This window comes from Penaeus monodon, chromosome 5 (genome assembly GCF_015228065.2).
Source record: "Penaeus monodon isolate SGIC_2016 chromosome 5, NSTDA_Pmon_1, whole genome shotgun sequence".
Lineage (NCBI taxonomy): Eukaryota > Metazoa > Arthropoda > Malacostraca > Decapoda > Penaeidae > Penaeus > Penaeus monodon.
Genome location: NC_051390.1, coordinates 52,081,982 through 52,095,508, shown reverse-complemented (window position 1 = coordinate 52,095,508; position 13,527 = coordinate 52,081,982). Strand labels below are relative to the sequence as shown.

At 36.3% G+C, this 13,527-nt stretch overlaps 1 protein-coding gene across 4 annotated transcripts in view; it reads left to right on the top strand.

Annotated features, from left to right (window-relative positions):
• Nucleotides 1-8,089, top strand: part of LOC119573291 (dual specificity protein phosphatase CDC14C-like) — an 82,799-nt gene extending 74,710 nt beyond the window's left edge. For 2 of the 4 annotated variants that reach the window (XM_037920453.1, XM_037920454.1), the window contains 9 exons: nt 252-461; nt 647-965; nt 1,085-1,223; nt 1,391-1,565; nt 1,842-1,970; nt 2,249-2,382; nt 2,888-3,076; nt 4,277-4,317; nt 5,876-8,089. In XM_037920453.1, the coding sequence (XP_037776381.1) occupies nt 252-461; nt 647-965; nt 1,085-1,223; nt 1,391-1,565; nt 1,842-1,970; nt 2,249-2,382; nt 2,888-3,076; nt 4,277-4,317; nt 5,876-6,378 (1,839 nt within the window). In that variant the 3' untranslated portion in view covers nt 6,379-8,089. Of the gene's footprint in view, nt 1-251; nt 462-646; nt 966-1,084; nt 1,224-1,390; nt 1,566-1,841; nt 1,971-2,248; nt 2,383-2,887; nt 3,077-4,276; nt 4,352-5,875 lie in introns of all 4 variants that reach the window. The other 2 variants (XM_037920455.1, XM_037920457.1) reach the window with 2 other exon arrangements.
• Nucleotides 8,090-13,527: the final 5,438 nt, after the last annotated feature.

Here is a 13,527-nt window from a genome sequence, read left to right as displayed (position 1 = left end):
TGATTTTTTAAAGAGGATTAGTCTCGTAGCTGAATGTTTTGTCAAAGTGGATTGCCGTGCAGTTTTGCGTACCCTACGTTTCCGTGTAAGAATGTTTAGTAGAAATGTAAAGGGGAAAAAAAGGCATGATTACATTGAGCTCCGTAGAATATATACGTTCATGCATGCTAATAGATGTGGGTGTTTGTGTTTGTTTAAATCATGTTCCCAGCTCCTCCAAATATTAATTTCGCTTGTTCTTTTCTTTCTAGATAATTTACCTTAAAAAGACCCCCGAGGAAGCATACAAGCCACTGGTGGGCGGAAACAGCCCGCAGTTCTGTCCCTTCCGAGATGCCGCGTATGGGATGTCGACGTACCATCTCACGCTGCTCGACTGTCTGCATGCGATCGACAAGGCCTTCAAATTGGGCTTCTTCAACTTCGATGACTTCGATGTCGACGAGTATGAGTATTACGAAGTAAGAGACACGGCTGCGGCTGCCTTGTGCTTTCCTTTTTTCTACTTCTTTTTCTTCTTTTGGAGTTGAATTACTTTTCGTAGAACTTTATATATTCTTAATTAATATGGTTTTGAGTTAGTGCGGCTACTCTCCAGAGCTTCCGTTTTGTGCTAAAGCTTATTTTACTTTTTATCTCCTCGCAGAAAGTGCAAAATGGCGACTTCAATTGGATCATGCCAGGTAAATACCTCGCTTTCTGCGGACCGCATGCCGAGAGCAAGATCAAGAATGGATACACACTCCATTCCCCCGAGACTTACTTCAGCTATTTCCGCAAGCATAATGTGACAACCATAGTGAGACTCAACAAAAAGATTTACGACGCTTCAAGGTTCAAGAATGCAGGCTTTGAACATTATGATATGTACTTTATTGATGGATCGTGTCCTTCAGATGAAATCATGAGGGAATTCTTGCGCGTCAGTGAAAATACTGATGGAGCTCTTGCTGTTCACTGTAAAGGTAATTGTGCCTTTTTTGTGCCGCAGTCCTTTTCGAATGAGTGTTACATACTCGTAGAAGAATTTGTGTGCGTAGTTGCGTTTACATGCCGTTTAATTAATCTTCGATATACTTTCCAGCTGGCTTAGGGCGTACAGGATCCCTCATTGGTTGCTACATGATGAAGCACTTCAGATTCACAGCAGCAGAGTCTATTGCCTGGTTACGTATCTGCAGGCCAGGCTCCATTATTGGGGGGCAGCAGCAATGGCTCACTTCGTAAGTCTCCAGCAGAGCACTGATCTCGTGTAATACAGAAATTTTCGGATTGTAATGCAATACTTTCGAGCATCTCTTTCTTTTATGTTCGAGATTGAACTGGATCACTTATTTTTTCTTGGTTGTACAAAGTTTCCAATATTAATATAGTGGTAAACTTTCCACAGGAAACAGTCTTCACTGTGGCTAGAAGGAGACATATTCAGAGCACGCAACAAAAATCAAAACTTGAACAAGAAATTCGACTTTGGAATTTATAGCATTGCTTGGAGGGACCACTTGGCCAACATGCGGAATAATCAGAACAAAAACAACTGCAAGAATGACAATAAAAAGAAACTGGTGAGTGTAGTTTCCCTCCAAAGTTATAGCTTGAAAAAGTCTTTACTTTCATGCTAATGTGAATCCATCTTCAAGTTAGTTTATTAGGCTTTGTTTTTCCTATCTTACCCTACAACTGCCAGGTTAATTTTATGAAACAGACAGCAGTTGTGGGTTTTAAGTTATTATACAAAATTGTAAGGGTGTGGAATATACAGTAAAATGTTATTTAAAATTCAGGTTATTAGAATTAGCATTTTGATGTGTCCTTTACTGATGTATTGCATTTGAAAACAGGTCAATGGAAACGCATCAGAAGATGATGTGGATCGTGAGGAAAATGTCCAAGTTGTGCTAAGTGGCGTTGACTTGTTGAAGTTAGATGATCAAACTTCACAAACAGATAATCATGACAAGTACATCGAGGTAAGAAAAATAATGGTATTTTAGATATTTTGGCTGACAGCAATATTCAGGTAACAGTTTCATTCAAATTGTTTCCAAAGTTTTTTATTATTGGTACTTCCCATAGGTGTACATATATATATATATTCATATTATATGATTTCCTTTAAATTTTTAATATAATTTGAACAATTTTCTAAGAACTCATATGACTGAAAAATCAATAAATATCACTGAAGATTTGCATCAGTGCCTTATGATCATGAATATATCACTACTAAGCCTTGTAACTCTTTCAGGATGTTGCAAATAGTAATGCAGACAGTAAAGATTCCGAGACTCGACTTATAAACGGGCTTTCACAAGGTGATCGCCTAAACCAGCTGAAAGCTTCACGAACCCATGCCCGTTCTGCCACAACTGGACGAGTACAGTGAGTAAATCTAATTCACATTGTTTTTTCCCAAGATCAGTGTAAGCAGATGTATGAAATCACGTATGGATGAAAGTACCTGAAAATGTGTTTGTGTGTGTGATTTCAAAAGGTTAGAATAATTCACAATATCTATTTAGAGCAGAATTGTTGAAATGCCAAAATTCTGAAGAGTAGTGTCATTGTAATGTCCCTTAAGCATGAAACCAGGTTTTGCACGTACCATACACAAAGTAGTTGTTACTTCCCCCAAATCTTTCTGTATCATAAAGTAGTGTAGGCACTATTTCAGTCTTTTCCACTTCTATGATGTGAGGGGGGAAAAAAAGAGATTGTATGGATTCCATGACTGAAATGTCTAAATGCAGTGACTGAGTGCTAGTTAGCATCTTACAATAGGTGTGTGTAAGATGTTAAAAAAGATTAGTTTATTTGTATCTGCATATGTTTATTAGGATAGGGAAATGTGCTTTTACAGTTAGTGTAGCAACAAATGTTGTTACAGCCTTGAGGACAAAGCTCACGTGCGTACCAAGTCCACGCCCCTGGGGAGTGGAGGCAGTGGTAGTGGTGGTGGTGGGCGAGATGCTGTGCTGTCTCCCCTGAAAGCTGGCAAGGTCTCCACCATCACCACAGCCTACAGAGACACTGCTCGTAGGCCTATGCGATCCACTACCACAGCCACAAGCAAGAGGTGAGGAATTATTTTGTGGTTTAGGGAAATTTAGGTGAATAACCCTTGCAATATTAAACATGCTGTTTAACAGAGTATAAGAAGTTAGGTCAAGTAATTATTTGAGATATATGTGGGTCTAATATTAAAACATTAATACACCTTGCTTCACCTAATTCTACTGTATTATTTTAAAAGTAAGTCAACAATTAAATGTTTAGTCTAGGGAGTGGGTATAGAGAGAGACTGTATTTTGACTTTCTGACTAATATTCGGAGTAACCACTTGTAGCATGTACTTTATAGATAGGTATTTACTGTAATAATACATTAACACAGTCTATTTAGTATTTGGAATTGGTTAGCTTTCATCTTGAGAACAAATACAAAGAAAACTGCATCAGCATTTTTCAGGTGTTAATACCCTTAAGACTCAGTGACATTTGCACACCTGAAGTGTTTGGATAGAAGGAATCAAAGCATAGTCATGTAATGTCTCTAGTGCTTAGATTTTTTGGTGCAGTTGATGTGAACATTAACTTCAGGTGCATGATTATTTCAGTCAAGAGGAGCACAATCTTTGTAGGTTCTCAGAAAAAATATATATATATTGGTTCTGTGTGAAATCTTTCTGCTATATCCAAGAAATTTACCCTATATTTTTTCACCTTTACGCAAGACATGCATGGCTATTGGGATCGGTGTATCGGGGATCTGCTCATCGTGGGAACAAGGCTCTGGGGATGTCACGATCCCCGGGTCCTCCTTCTGTCTCACAGCCCCTAACACGGGCCCTGATTTCATCTTCCATGGCTCCACCAGAGACCCCACATGGTCCTGGTGGGGGCTCTGCATCTCAGACTTCAGCAAGAAAGATGCACCTTAGCAGTACCAGCGGGTCATCCTCTAGTCTTTCCAAATCCCCCTTTCATGTTACTCTGTCTTCTCAGTCTAAAGTTCCCTGTCTGTCCTCTCTTTCGTCCTATTCTTCCTCCTCGTCCAACGACAGTCCGATAGCCAGAACTAATGAGGTGAACAATGTTGTGGCTGGAGTGTCATCTTCGGGTGCTGTGGACAATGGAAACATTGGGGAAAGTCAACAGTTTAATAATAACAACTCTGAACAAGAGGGAGATAGTGGAGGCTGCAGCTTGAGAGAGGATGAGAGAAGTCGGACAGCCAATTTGGGAAACCGCTCACACCTTTCACCTGTCATTCACAGCAAACTCCCAGTCTATCGCGTAGTAAAGGGGATAACAAATAGTAATCAACTTTTTCACTACCGTTTCTCTCCTGTGTAAGTTAGATGTCTAGTGAATAGTGATTTTTTGTTTAACTTTTGTTTTATTTTTTGCATGTATGTTTTTATTTCAGATTTTTTGGTTATTGATATTTTTCTTTTTTCTTTTGAATTCTTTATTTTTTTCTTTTCTTTTTCTTTTTTCACATACAAGATTTTATGCTGCTCCAAGCTTGCAGGTTTTCCTTGCATAGAAAATCTAATTTCTCTTCTTTTTCCTTTGGTGCATGGTTATTTCCTCATTTTCCATTTTCAGTGTGTATTTGTTATTTTACCCATAAACATGCAGATACATGTTGAAATATACACATGAGAAGTAGTATGCACATGTTTTGAAAGAATAGTAAAGTACATGTTATATTATGATCTACACAAATTTTGAAAGTAAAGTCCCTCCCCCCCCCCCTCCCCCCTCAAATATACTTTTCCTTGGTTGGTTAGCATTGTAATAAATATGATTGTTTGTATGTTTTGTTAAGAAGGAGTTGATAGAATAGTGATATTTACTATTATTTTTCTTGCATAATTTTGATTCATTGTCTTGTCAGTAAATAATGAAGAAATTCATTTGTAACATTAAATTCCCCTTGAATATTCCCTTTTAAACACCTGAACACTCAAACTAGTTCTGTTTACAAAAAAAATATACCATATATATATATATATATTATTATTTATGTGAGCACTAATGTCAAATGTTGCTACAGAGGCAGTGCTTAGAATGCACTTGGTTTGTGCATGCAGACCAATTCAGGCTGTGTAAAATTAAAGGCCATTAAGCAGTGTCACAGGTACAGCTGTGTATACATTGTAACGGATGGAAAATTTACCATATTTGATTGTATGGACTGTTTGTATTAAGAATAATGAATGCTAATGTGTATGCATGTTGTCCATACATGCATACATATTTTTATATATATCTTGCTTTTAAAAATGTTAATTTATTCTGCTTGAGGCAAGTTAGAAATTGTTTTGTAGATTGGGATTAGGTTGAGATTTTTGCTCAACAGTATGTATTCAAAATGATAGGCTATAAGTATTTTTGCTACTAAAAACCCATACTGCTTGTTTGACTTTAGGTACAACTGATAATAAAGGTTGGGCGAAGGATAGCTTGCTGGATGAAAATAAAGGTAAAATAATAAAGAAAATAGGATGGACTTCTCTGTTGGGTCAAAGAATATGATACATATTTAGTAATTTCTGTTGGGAGTCAGTCACTTGCCAATTATAAGTTTGTATGTGCAAAAAATAGTCTAACTTCCTTTCAGAATGTTGTTACCTGTGTATAGTTGCCTCATTCATGCCTGCTGTCTACATGTATGTATGTAGCGAATGGCATTATTAACCAGGAATAAAGCAGAATGAAGTTGCATTTTTGATGTGGGATATGCCTGCTTCTATGTAACTAAACATTGGTAAATGACAGGATAAAAATTGGCATATATATATAGTATATAATAATACTATAGTCTCCCAAAAACACTATTTAACCTGTTTTGTTTGCTTTCTTTCCAGCCGAACCTCAAATACACTTGCCAGCAGGTCCACGAAAGCTGCCCTTGTCAGATGACTACCAATACTGCCCACCTCGAAAAGCAAGAACAGTAAGAAAAGCCCAGAGAACATCTCATCCCCATCATCAGCATCCTCAAACACAGACACCACCAACAACTCCACCGGCAACAAGACTACTTCTAAGAAATCGCGAAGTTCTTCCTTCGGCAAGCTTAGTGCCACCAAGAACTCCTCCGCCAACTCCAACTCACCCAGCAAGTCGGAAGCTGCCTCCTCCAACTCCAATAATGATAAAGAGTCGGATACCGCACTCAACACCAGCGACAAAGAGGATAAAGTCGTGTCCGGCACTTCCTCTCCCGAGAGAAAGAGTACCTCAGCGGAGCTCAGGAACTCTTCCAAGACTTCCAAAAGTTCTTCCAAGTCTTGGTCAGTTGAGGTTGTGTCAGAGAACCGGAGTAGAGGGGAGGGCAAAGTGTCTCGATCTGCTCCCCCAGAGCTGAGGAAGGCTGCTAGTGTTGAAGGTAGAGGGAGTAAGATTAGCACAGGAACTAGTCTGCGGAGATCGGGTAGAGGAGCAAACAGGAGTGAGCTAGGGGTGAGGAGAAGTAATGGCCTTAAAAAGCGATCTCACAGTCCATCAAATCGGGAGCCTGGAAGAAGCCTCAAGACACGCAAGTCACGAAGTCGAGTCACTAGTCCAGAACCAGTTGGAAGTGATAATTCTGAAAGAAGCAAAGCTGATAAGAACAAAGATATTGGTAGCAAAAAGAAAGCACAGACACAAATAACTGAGTACTACACTATCCGCAAAGAAAAGAGTACATACAAAGTGATCAGAACTCTTCCAGACGATCCTCCCCTTGAGAGAAGCACACGCACTCGAGCTAGTTGGGAGGAGGAAAATAAAAGGACGACCAGTGTTGGTGCTGTTACCACGCGGTGCTCCCGCCACATTCCTGATGAGTAAGTCATAGTCCTTTGGTGTAGTAGCGGCACAAAATTTATAACTTACCCCATGAGTGATAGGAGGAGCAAGGCTCTGTATAGTAGTAATAATGCACTAGAGTGTAAAAAAAAAAAAAAAAATCATAATAAAAAAAATGACAATGGAAGAAATACTCTCATGATTGTAGGTCTTGGGATAATTTTTCATATTAGATAAGAGCCTAACATAAGTGTGCCTGATGTGTGATAGGTAAGTTCTGTGCCATGTCCTCATATTGGTGTACAAATTATATATAGGTTTGAGAATTTGTGCTAGAGTATCTCAAGTGGTTCCTTGGCTAAAGAACCTCAACCAATAAATCATAAAGTACCTTGTATACAGTAAAATTACATGCAGTTTTGCTTGTTGCCAGTATAGTTTGGTGTAAAAATGAGAGCGTTTGAAAATTAATTATTTTCAAAGATTTTTTTAAATATGGGCTGCTAGTGGTGGGCAGTTATTGACATTTTCTTACAAGTTTTCTCTATTCTGTACATACATTTTAGTCCTGAAATGCATGATAGAAACCCTAGGTCGGCTCACGCTTGGTGTTAAGTGTAACAGGACGATCTAGGTTGAGATGTATGTAGTCCTTTCTCTGAACCAAGGTTCTCTTTTAGTCAAATTGTGAAACTAATTGATGTATTCAGATATTCATGATGAAGTTATAATATCATTTTATATATACATTAATCCATCATTTTATGGCAAAGAAATTTTTTAGGTGCATTTCAAAGAAAGAGTTAGGTTAATATTCATATCATACTTTTTGGGGAATATCTTTGTGTACAAAGTATATTTTTTGTATATAAAAAAGATTGAAATGTCAAACAAGTGCTATATTTCACACAACAGATACTAGGTACATAGTTCATTTGACAACTAAGGATTTAGAACTTTCAAATTCTTTAAAATGAATTACCATAATTTAGATCCTTGTTCTACAAGGTTTACTCAATAATTGTATAAAGAGACATTTAGTACTTTATTTTTCTTTCTGAGATGGGACTAAAGCAAATGTTAAGATGAAGATGCATTTTTAGGGAGGGGGAAAAAAACTCAATTTTTAAAGAGTAGTTTTATCAAACATTGCAAATGTGGAAGGGAGAAAAAAACTTTTTTTTTTTTTTTTTCTAAAGTGATATAATGTCAGTCATAAAGTCCATGAACTCTACCTCAAAGGACTTGTTTGCCATATATATTATATTTTGAATGGAAAAAAAAAACATTTAAATAATAGTTTATTACCATATACAAGCACAAATCTTACGACCAGTAAACCTGCAAATTGCAAAGCACAGCTATAGTCCATTACTTCTCAGTTATATAATCAAGGTGAAAGCACTTCTTCAAAACTTGCTGCTTAAATCACATTATAATTGGTTAGGGTGAGTAGATGATGATAATGATAACATTTACTGCCTTATATTTGGTCAGCTGATCTCTGCAGTTCTTTATCTAATCTCTTTCTATTTTCTCCTCCTTTCTTTCTTTTAGTTTCTAGTTCATCCTTGTCGACGCAAACCAAGCTAAATGCAAAGATGATTTACCCATATAGATTTTTGTAAGTGATATCTTTTTTATGATCTCATTATGTCATTGAGATCTGCACACTTGATCTATGTTATATTGTTAGCTTCATCAGAGTGCATGGCAGAATGTTGGTTGATAACAATTGAAAATTATCATATTTTTTATCAGTGACCAGACATTCCTTTGTTATATATATATATATATATAATAATATATATATATATATATATATATATATATATATATATATATTGAAATATTAATGTTTCAGTGCAGAAGTGCAACTTATTTTTGTAGAAAGTTAATAGTAAATAACTTTTGTTATGAAAGAAAAATACTGCACAAAAATCTTTTTTTTTTTTTTTTTTTTTTTTTTTTTTTTCTTTCTTTTTTTACACAGTATACACACTCCACCATTTGGGTTTTGTAGTGCATACCTTGAGGTGCTTCTTTATGAGCTGATATATAATCAGTTTAGAATACTTCATGAGAAATGTGCATTGTGCACAAAATTTTACCTTTATTTTGGGAGTTAATATTGGCCCAACTATAACATTCTTTTATACGGCAGTTTTTCACCACCATACCATATCAGTTTTTGTAATATATTCAGCCATTATTCATTCATAAAACAGTTTTTAGTTTTTGAAGCCTCCAGTTTTCTTCTTAGATCTGTAACAGTTCTTCTTGGGTTTCTTCCTTTTTGTGTAGATAAATAGATAGATATATATATATATGTGTGTAAATACATAGTATTTTTAATTGTCATGTTTCCACATAACACTTATTTTTGTGTTCAGTTTTACTTTTCAACTGTTTAAGATCTACCAAGTCCATGTAAACAATGACTGGGGTGGGGGGTAACAGGAAACATATTTTTCAATGAATAACAATTTGTGATTATGAATCCTAGCCATTATATGAGTTTATATCTTCATATACAGGGACATAATAATTCCTGTATTCATTAGGATCTTCAACATTATTCTTGTTCTTTGTTAAATATGTACACAGGCAAGGTGGTACTGAAAAACTATGAGGCGGTTGGAGTCTTCTGTGATGATGCTATCAGTGGTATTTAATGAAAGCAGAAGAAACTGATGACTGTGCTTGTGGAGGAGGAAGTAGTTCTGGAAAATAGGTCATTTTTAAATAATAGACAGTATCACTGTTGTGCTACACATTATGTCAGTGGAGTGGTTGAGGGAATATATGTGTGTGTGTGTCTGTCTGTCTTGAACCACCTCATTAAGTTCTTTGATGCCATATTGTCTTATTCTCCATCACTCCTGTAATTAAATGACTCATTGCCTTCACCTTTGTATTAGAGGAGCTGCATATTACAGAAATCATTCTCATCTCTAAATCAAGCAAGTCTGCCTCATCACTGTTAGCAGCAATATAAAAAATAAATAAATAAATTTGAGGAAGTGCATTTTTCATTTAGTAGCATATAAATAACCAAACGAGTTACTGATAATTTTCCTTTATATCTTAAGTTAGGCATTGATTTTGGTCACAAGCGTGATGGAGACTACAAATTTGGATACTCTACATGTGTTGTTCTTAAAGTGATGTAAAAGTGTTCTTAGATTATACAGCATCCCTCTGCTTCTTATATACCATAGTTCATAAATATTAAGTAAAATAATATTGATTACGATCTTCATTTTAAATAACATGATTGCTTTTGGGAATTGAACTATTTTTCTAACCCTGTTTGTTATGCAATAGAGGTTTGTAGTGTCTTATTTGAGAAAAAAGGAAATATAGATTATGAAATGTACTTTTCTTCGTTTCTGTTGTCCTTCAAAATACTTAAGAGACAATTGTTTTTTCAAGATATTTCCATAAGTAAGTAAAACAAGACACAAAATAATTAGATGTTGAGTATAATTTCCTGAAATGTGTTGCATACACGGTTACTGCTTCATGAAAGCCATGTCATATGGCATATCAAAAACATAGCAAAAAGAAAATATGGAGCTTTTTGTTTGTAAGATTTGAATTATTTATCATTTTTATCACAAATGTCAACTGGTTTCTCCATTATTATTATTTTGAGTATACTTTGTTACATATGTTTTTTTCCTTCTTTCTCTCAACTCGCTCTCTTCCCTGTTCATCTATTTATAATTGACAAACTTCACACTACATTACCCATATACTTTTACTTTCACACCATATGATAAATATGACATTTTATTAAGGAAATTTTATGCATTAAGTAGCAAAACATTTTGAACTGAAATTAAAATGCTGGTAAATAATACATTGTGATGTGACTGACATTAATTTTATTATCATTAGTATAATTGTGAATGGTTGGCTAGATTATGTAAACATGAAGAATAGGTATTAACTAAAATATGAGGAAAATAAATGCACTATCTAGCAAAATGAGTGTCTACTGTAGTAGGTCTACTGAAAGGTAATTGTTGGACAGGCAACCCCACTAAATCCTAATTGTGGTTTTGCTGGCCTACTACTTTGTTATTATTAATGTTATTTAATTGTTTTGAAGTTCTACTTTTTAGTGACCTTTCTTTACAGTAATGTACAACATTTAACTTCTTTGTTACATTCTGTTATGAAGGCTCACTTGCAATGGGATCATTATGGATGCATTTATGCCAGGTTTCTAGACATATGTGTAGTGATTAAAAAAAAAAAACATTAAGAAAATGCACTGCATTTTCTCTTAACAGTAAAAAGGGTTTCAGAGAAGAATACATTTACTGTGTGTATAGAATTAGATTTTAGGGCTCATGTAATTATTACATTTATGCATTATTTCAGGTACAGCTGATCTTTGGCATATTGAGGTTCTTTGCCCAACTTTATGTACTGAACAACTGCTAGTAGTTTTGTTCATTGCCCTAGACAGCACAATACTTCCAGTGAATTATCTCGCCTCTTTCTTTGTTATCCATTGTTATTTATGTTTTATTCATTCATTTATTCGTGTAACTTCTAGTTCAGTACAGTGTAGTAATATATTGTTCTGTGACCTTATTCATAACTTTCAAATGCACTCAAAACCATGGAGCTGTGACCAAACAATTTCGTGTAATTTGCAGAATGAACTTGTATTGGCTCATGGATACTGTAAACAATGTATATAAAAAAATCAATATTTTCATTCACTTCAATATAAAATATTTTGAGATCTATCATGATTTCATTGCCTTGAAATAACAACTTGAGTCCCCAAGACATTTTTAGTACATATTCTTCAAATACTGCTCCCGATTTTATTTCACTAACAGCATCGGTATGTATGGGGGCGGGGCAGTAAGCAAGTGGCGCCCAGGGGCATTCTGATACCCCAGAAGGGTACGAGGGTATATTCTAAGATCAAATCAGTGGTAAGTATAAGGCCATAATACGGTCGCGGATATACTCCTAGTATCAAATAAAACAGTATGTACAGAATTTAAATACATTATAATACTACAAAATGGGAATGTCATTTCCCATTTGGGAGGTTATGTGCCCTCTATAACTACGCCTCTGCTCCGTTTCTGGTTTTCAAGAGAAACCCCTTGTAAAATGGCATACAATATACAAGCAAACAAGAATATTGAACTTGACACACACCGCCAGAATCAGAATGGCTGCACCCCGATATATCTACGGTGTATCCGATATCAGTCTTTCGTTCACATTTGTTTTGACAATTCATTGTTAGATGCGATGTCTCAGTCTAAACATCTACAGTATATCCGTCTTTACACAACAGTAAACACCGCTATTATATACATGATTAAAATAAGTAAATTACAGGACACATACGTACGTACATACATGCATTCTTTTGCCACGGCAATAATTATCTATAGATAAGAACGTCATCAAATATAAGTACCATTAAAGCCCCAATCTACCAAGTTTCAGATTAATCACGAGGTGGGAAGGTTGGGAATCAGAGGGGCAAAGACAGACGGAGTAACAGACACACACACACACACACACACACACACACACACACACACACACACACACACACACATTCACACACACATTCACACACACACACACACACACACACACACACACACACACACACACACACACACACACACACACACACACACACACACACACACACACACATTCACACACACACATTGCCCTCAGATAGCCCAGTCGTCCAACGTACTCAACTAGTGTTCCCGTGGTCTCAATCGTACGAGAATGGGCGTAATGGGTTACCTCGATTATTAGAGCAAAACACATTCTAATCGATTTTTTTCTATAGTCGGATGTCTATTATTATTACCCCTGGATTTTAGTTATCAGGAATTACAATATTTGGGGGGGGGGGGGGGGAATATCACCCTGGGATCTCTTTCATACCATTACCCGGCCATCCACATACCATACCTCCACTTTTCCATTCCTCTACCAGACATCATTCTGCCATTTCCACCATAGTATCACCCTGCGTTCCTTTTTTACATCATCACTACTACTACTCCACCGCACATCACTGACACCCCTCTGTCACACCAATAACCTGTCATCTCTTTGCCACATCATCTCCCTACCATCCGTTTACCACACCATCAACTTGTCATTTCCCTACCACACCTTCGCCCTGCCATACTTCTGCCAGATATTACTTTGCCTCCCCTCTACCGCACCATCAATCGGCAATTTATCTGCATTTATATGGTACAAAGTGTCAGGATTTTTTTAAGGAATCTGGCAAACTACAGAAACGGCTCGAAAAAATCCAGATCCGTGGAATCCCCGAAACTAACTGATCGTTGAAGCTCTGAAACTATTAAAATGAAATATTGTTCTCTACTCGGAGAAAGATTAAATGCAGTCTCGAAGTTGCAATTATCCTCTCGACAGTAATTAAAGACACTCCAAGGATACAACCCAACTTCCAACTGAATTATAAAAGTACGACTGCAAGGAAAACCGCACAACCTCAGTATTATCCAGTATTACGTACCAACAAGCACAGCCAGTATGGAAGAAATCAATGCCTTTTATGATACCTTACAAGAGAGATTTGAACCGAGTTGTGAAGACTGCCATGTGTAACATACCTGCCAAAGTTGGAAAAACTATTAAAATTGTGACCCACATAAACGAAGGAGGCGAAGATCTCAATAAC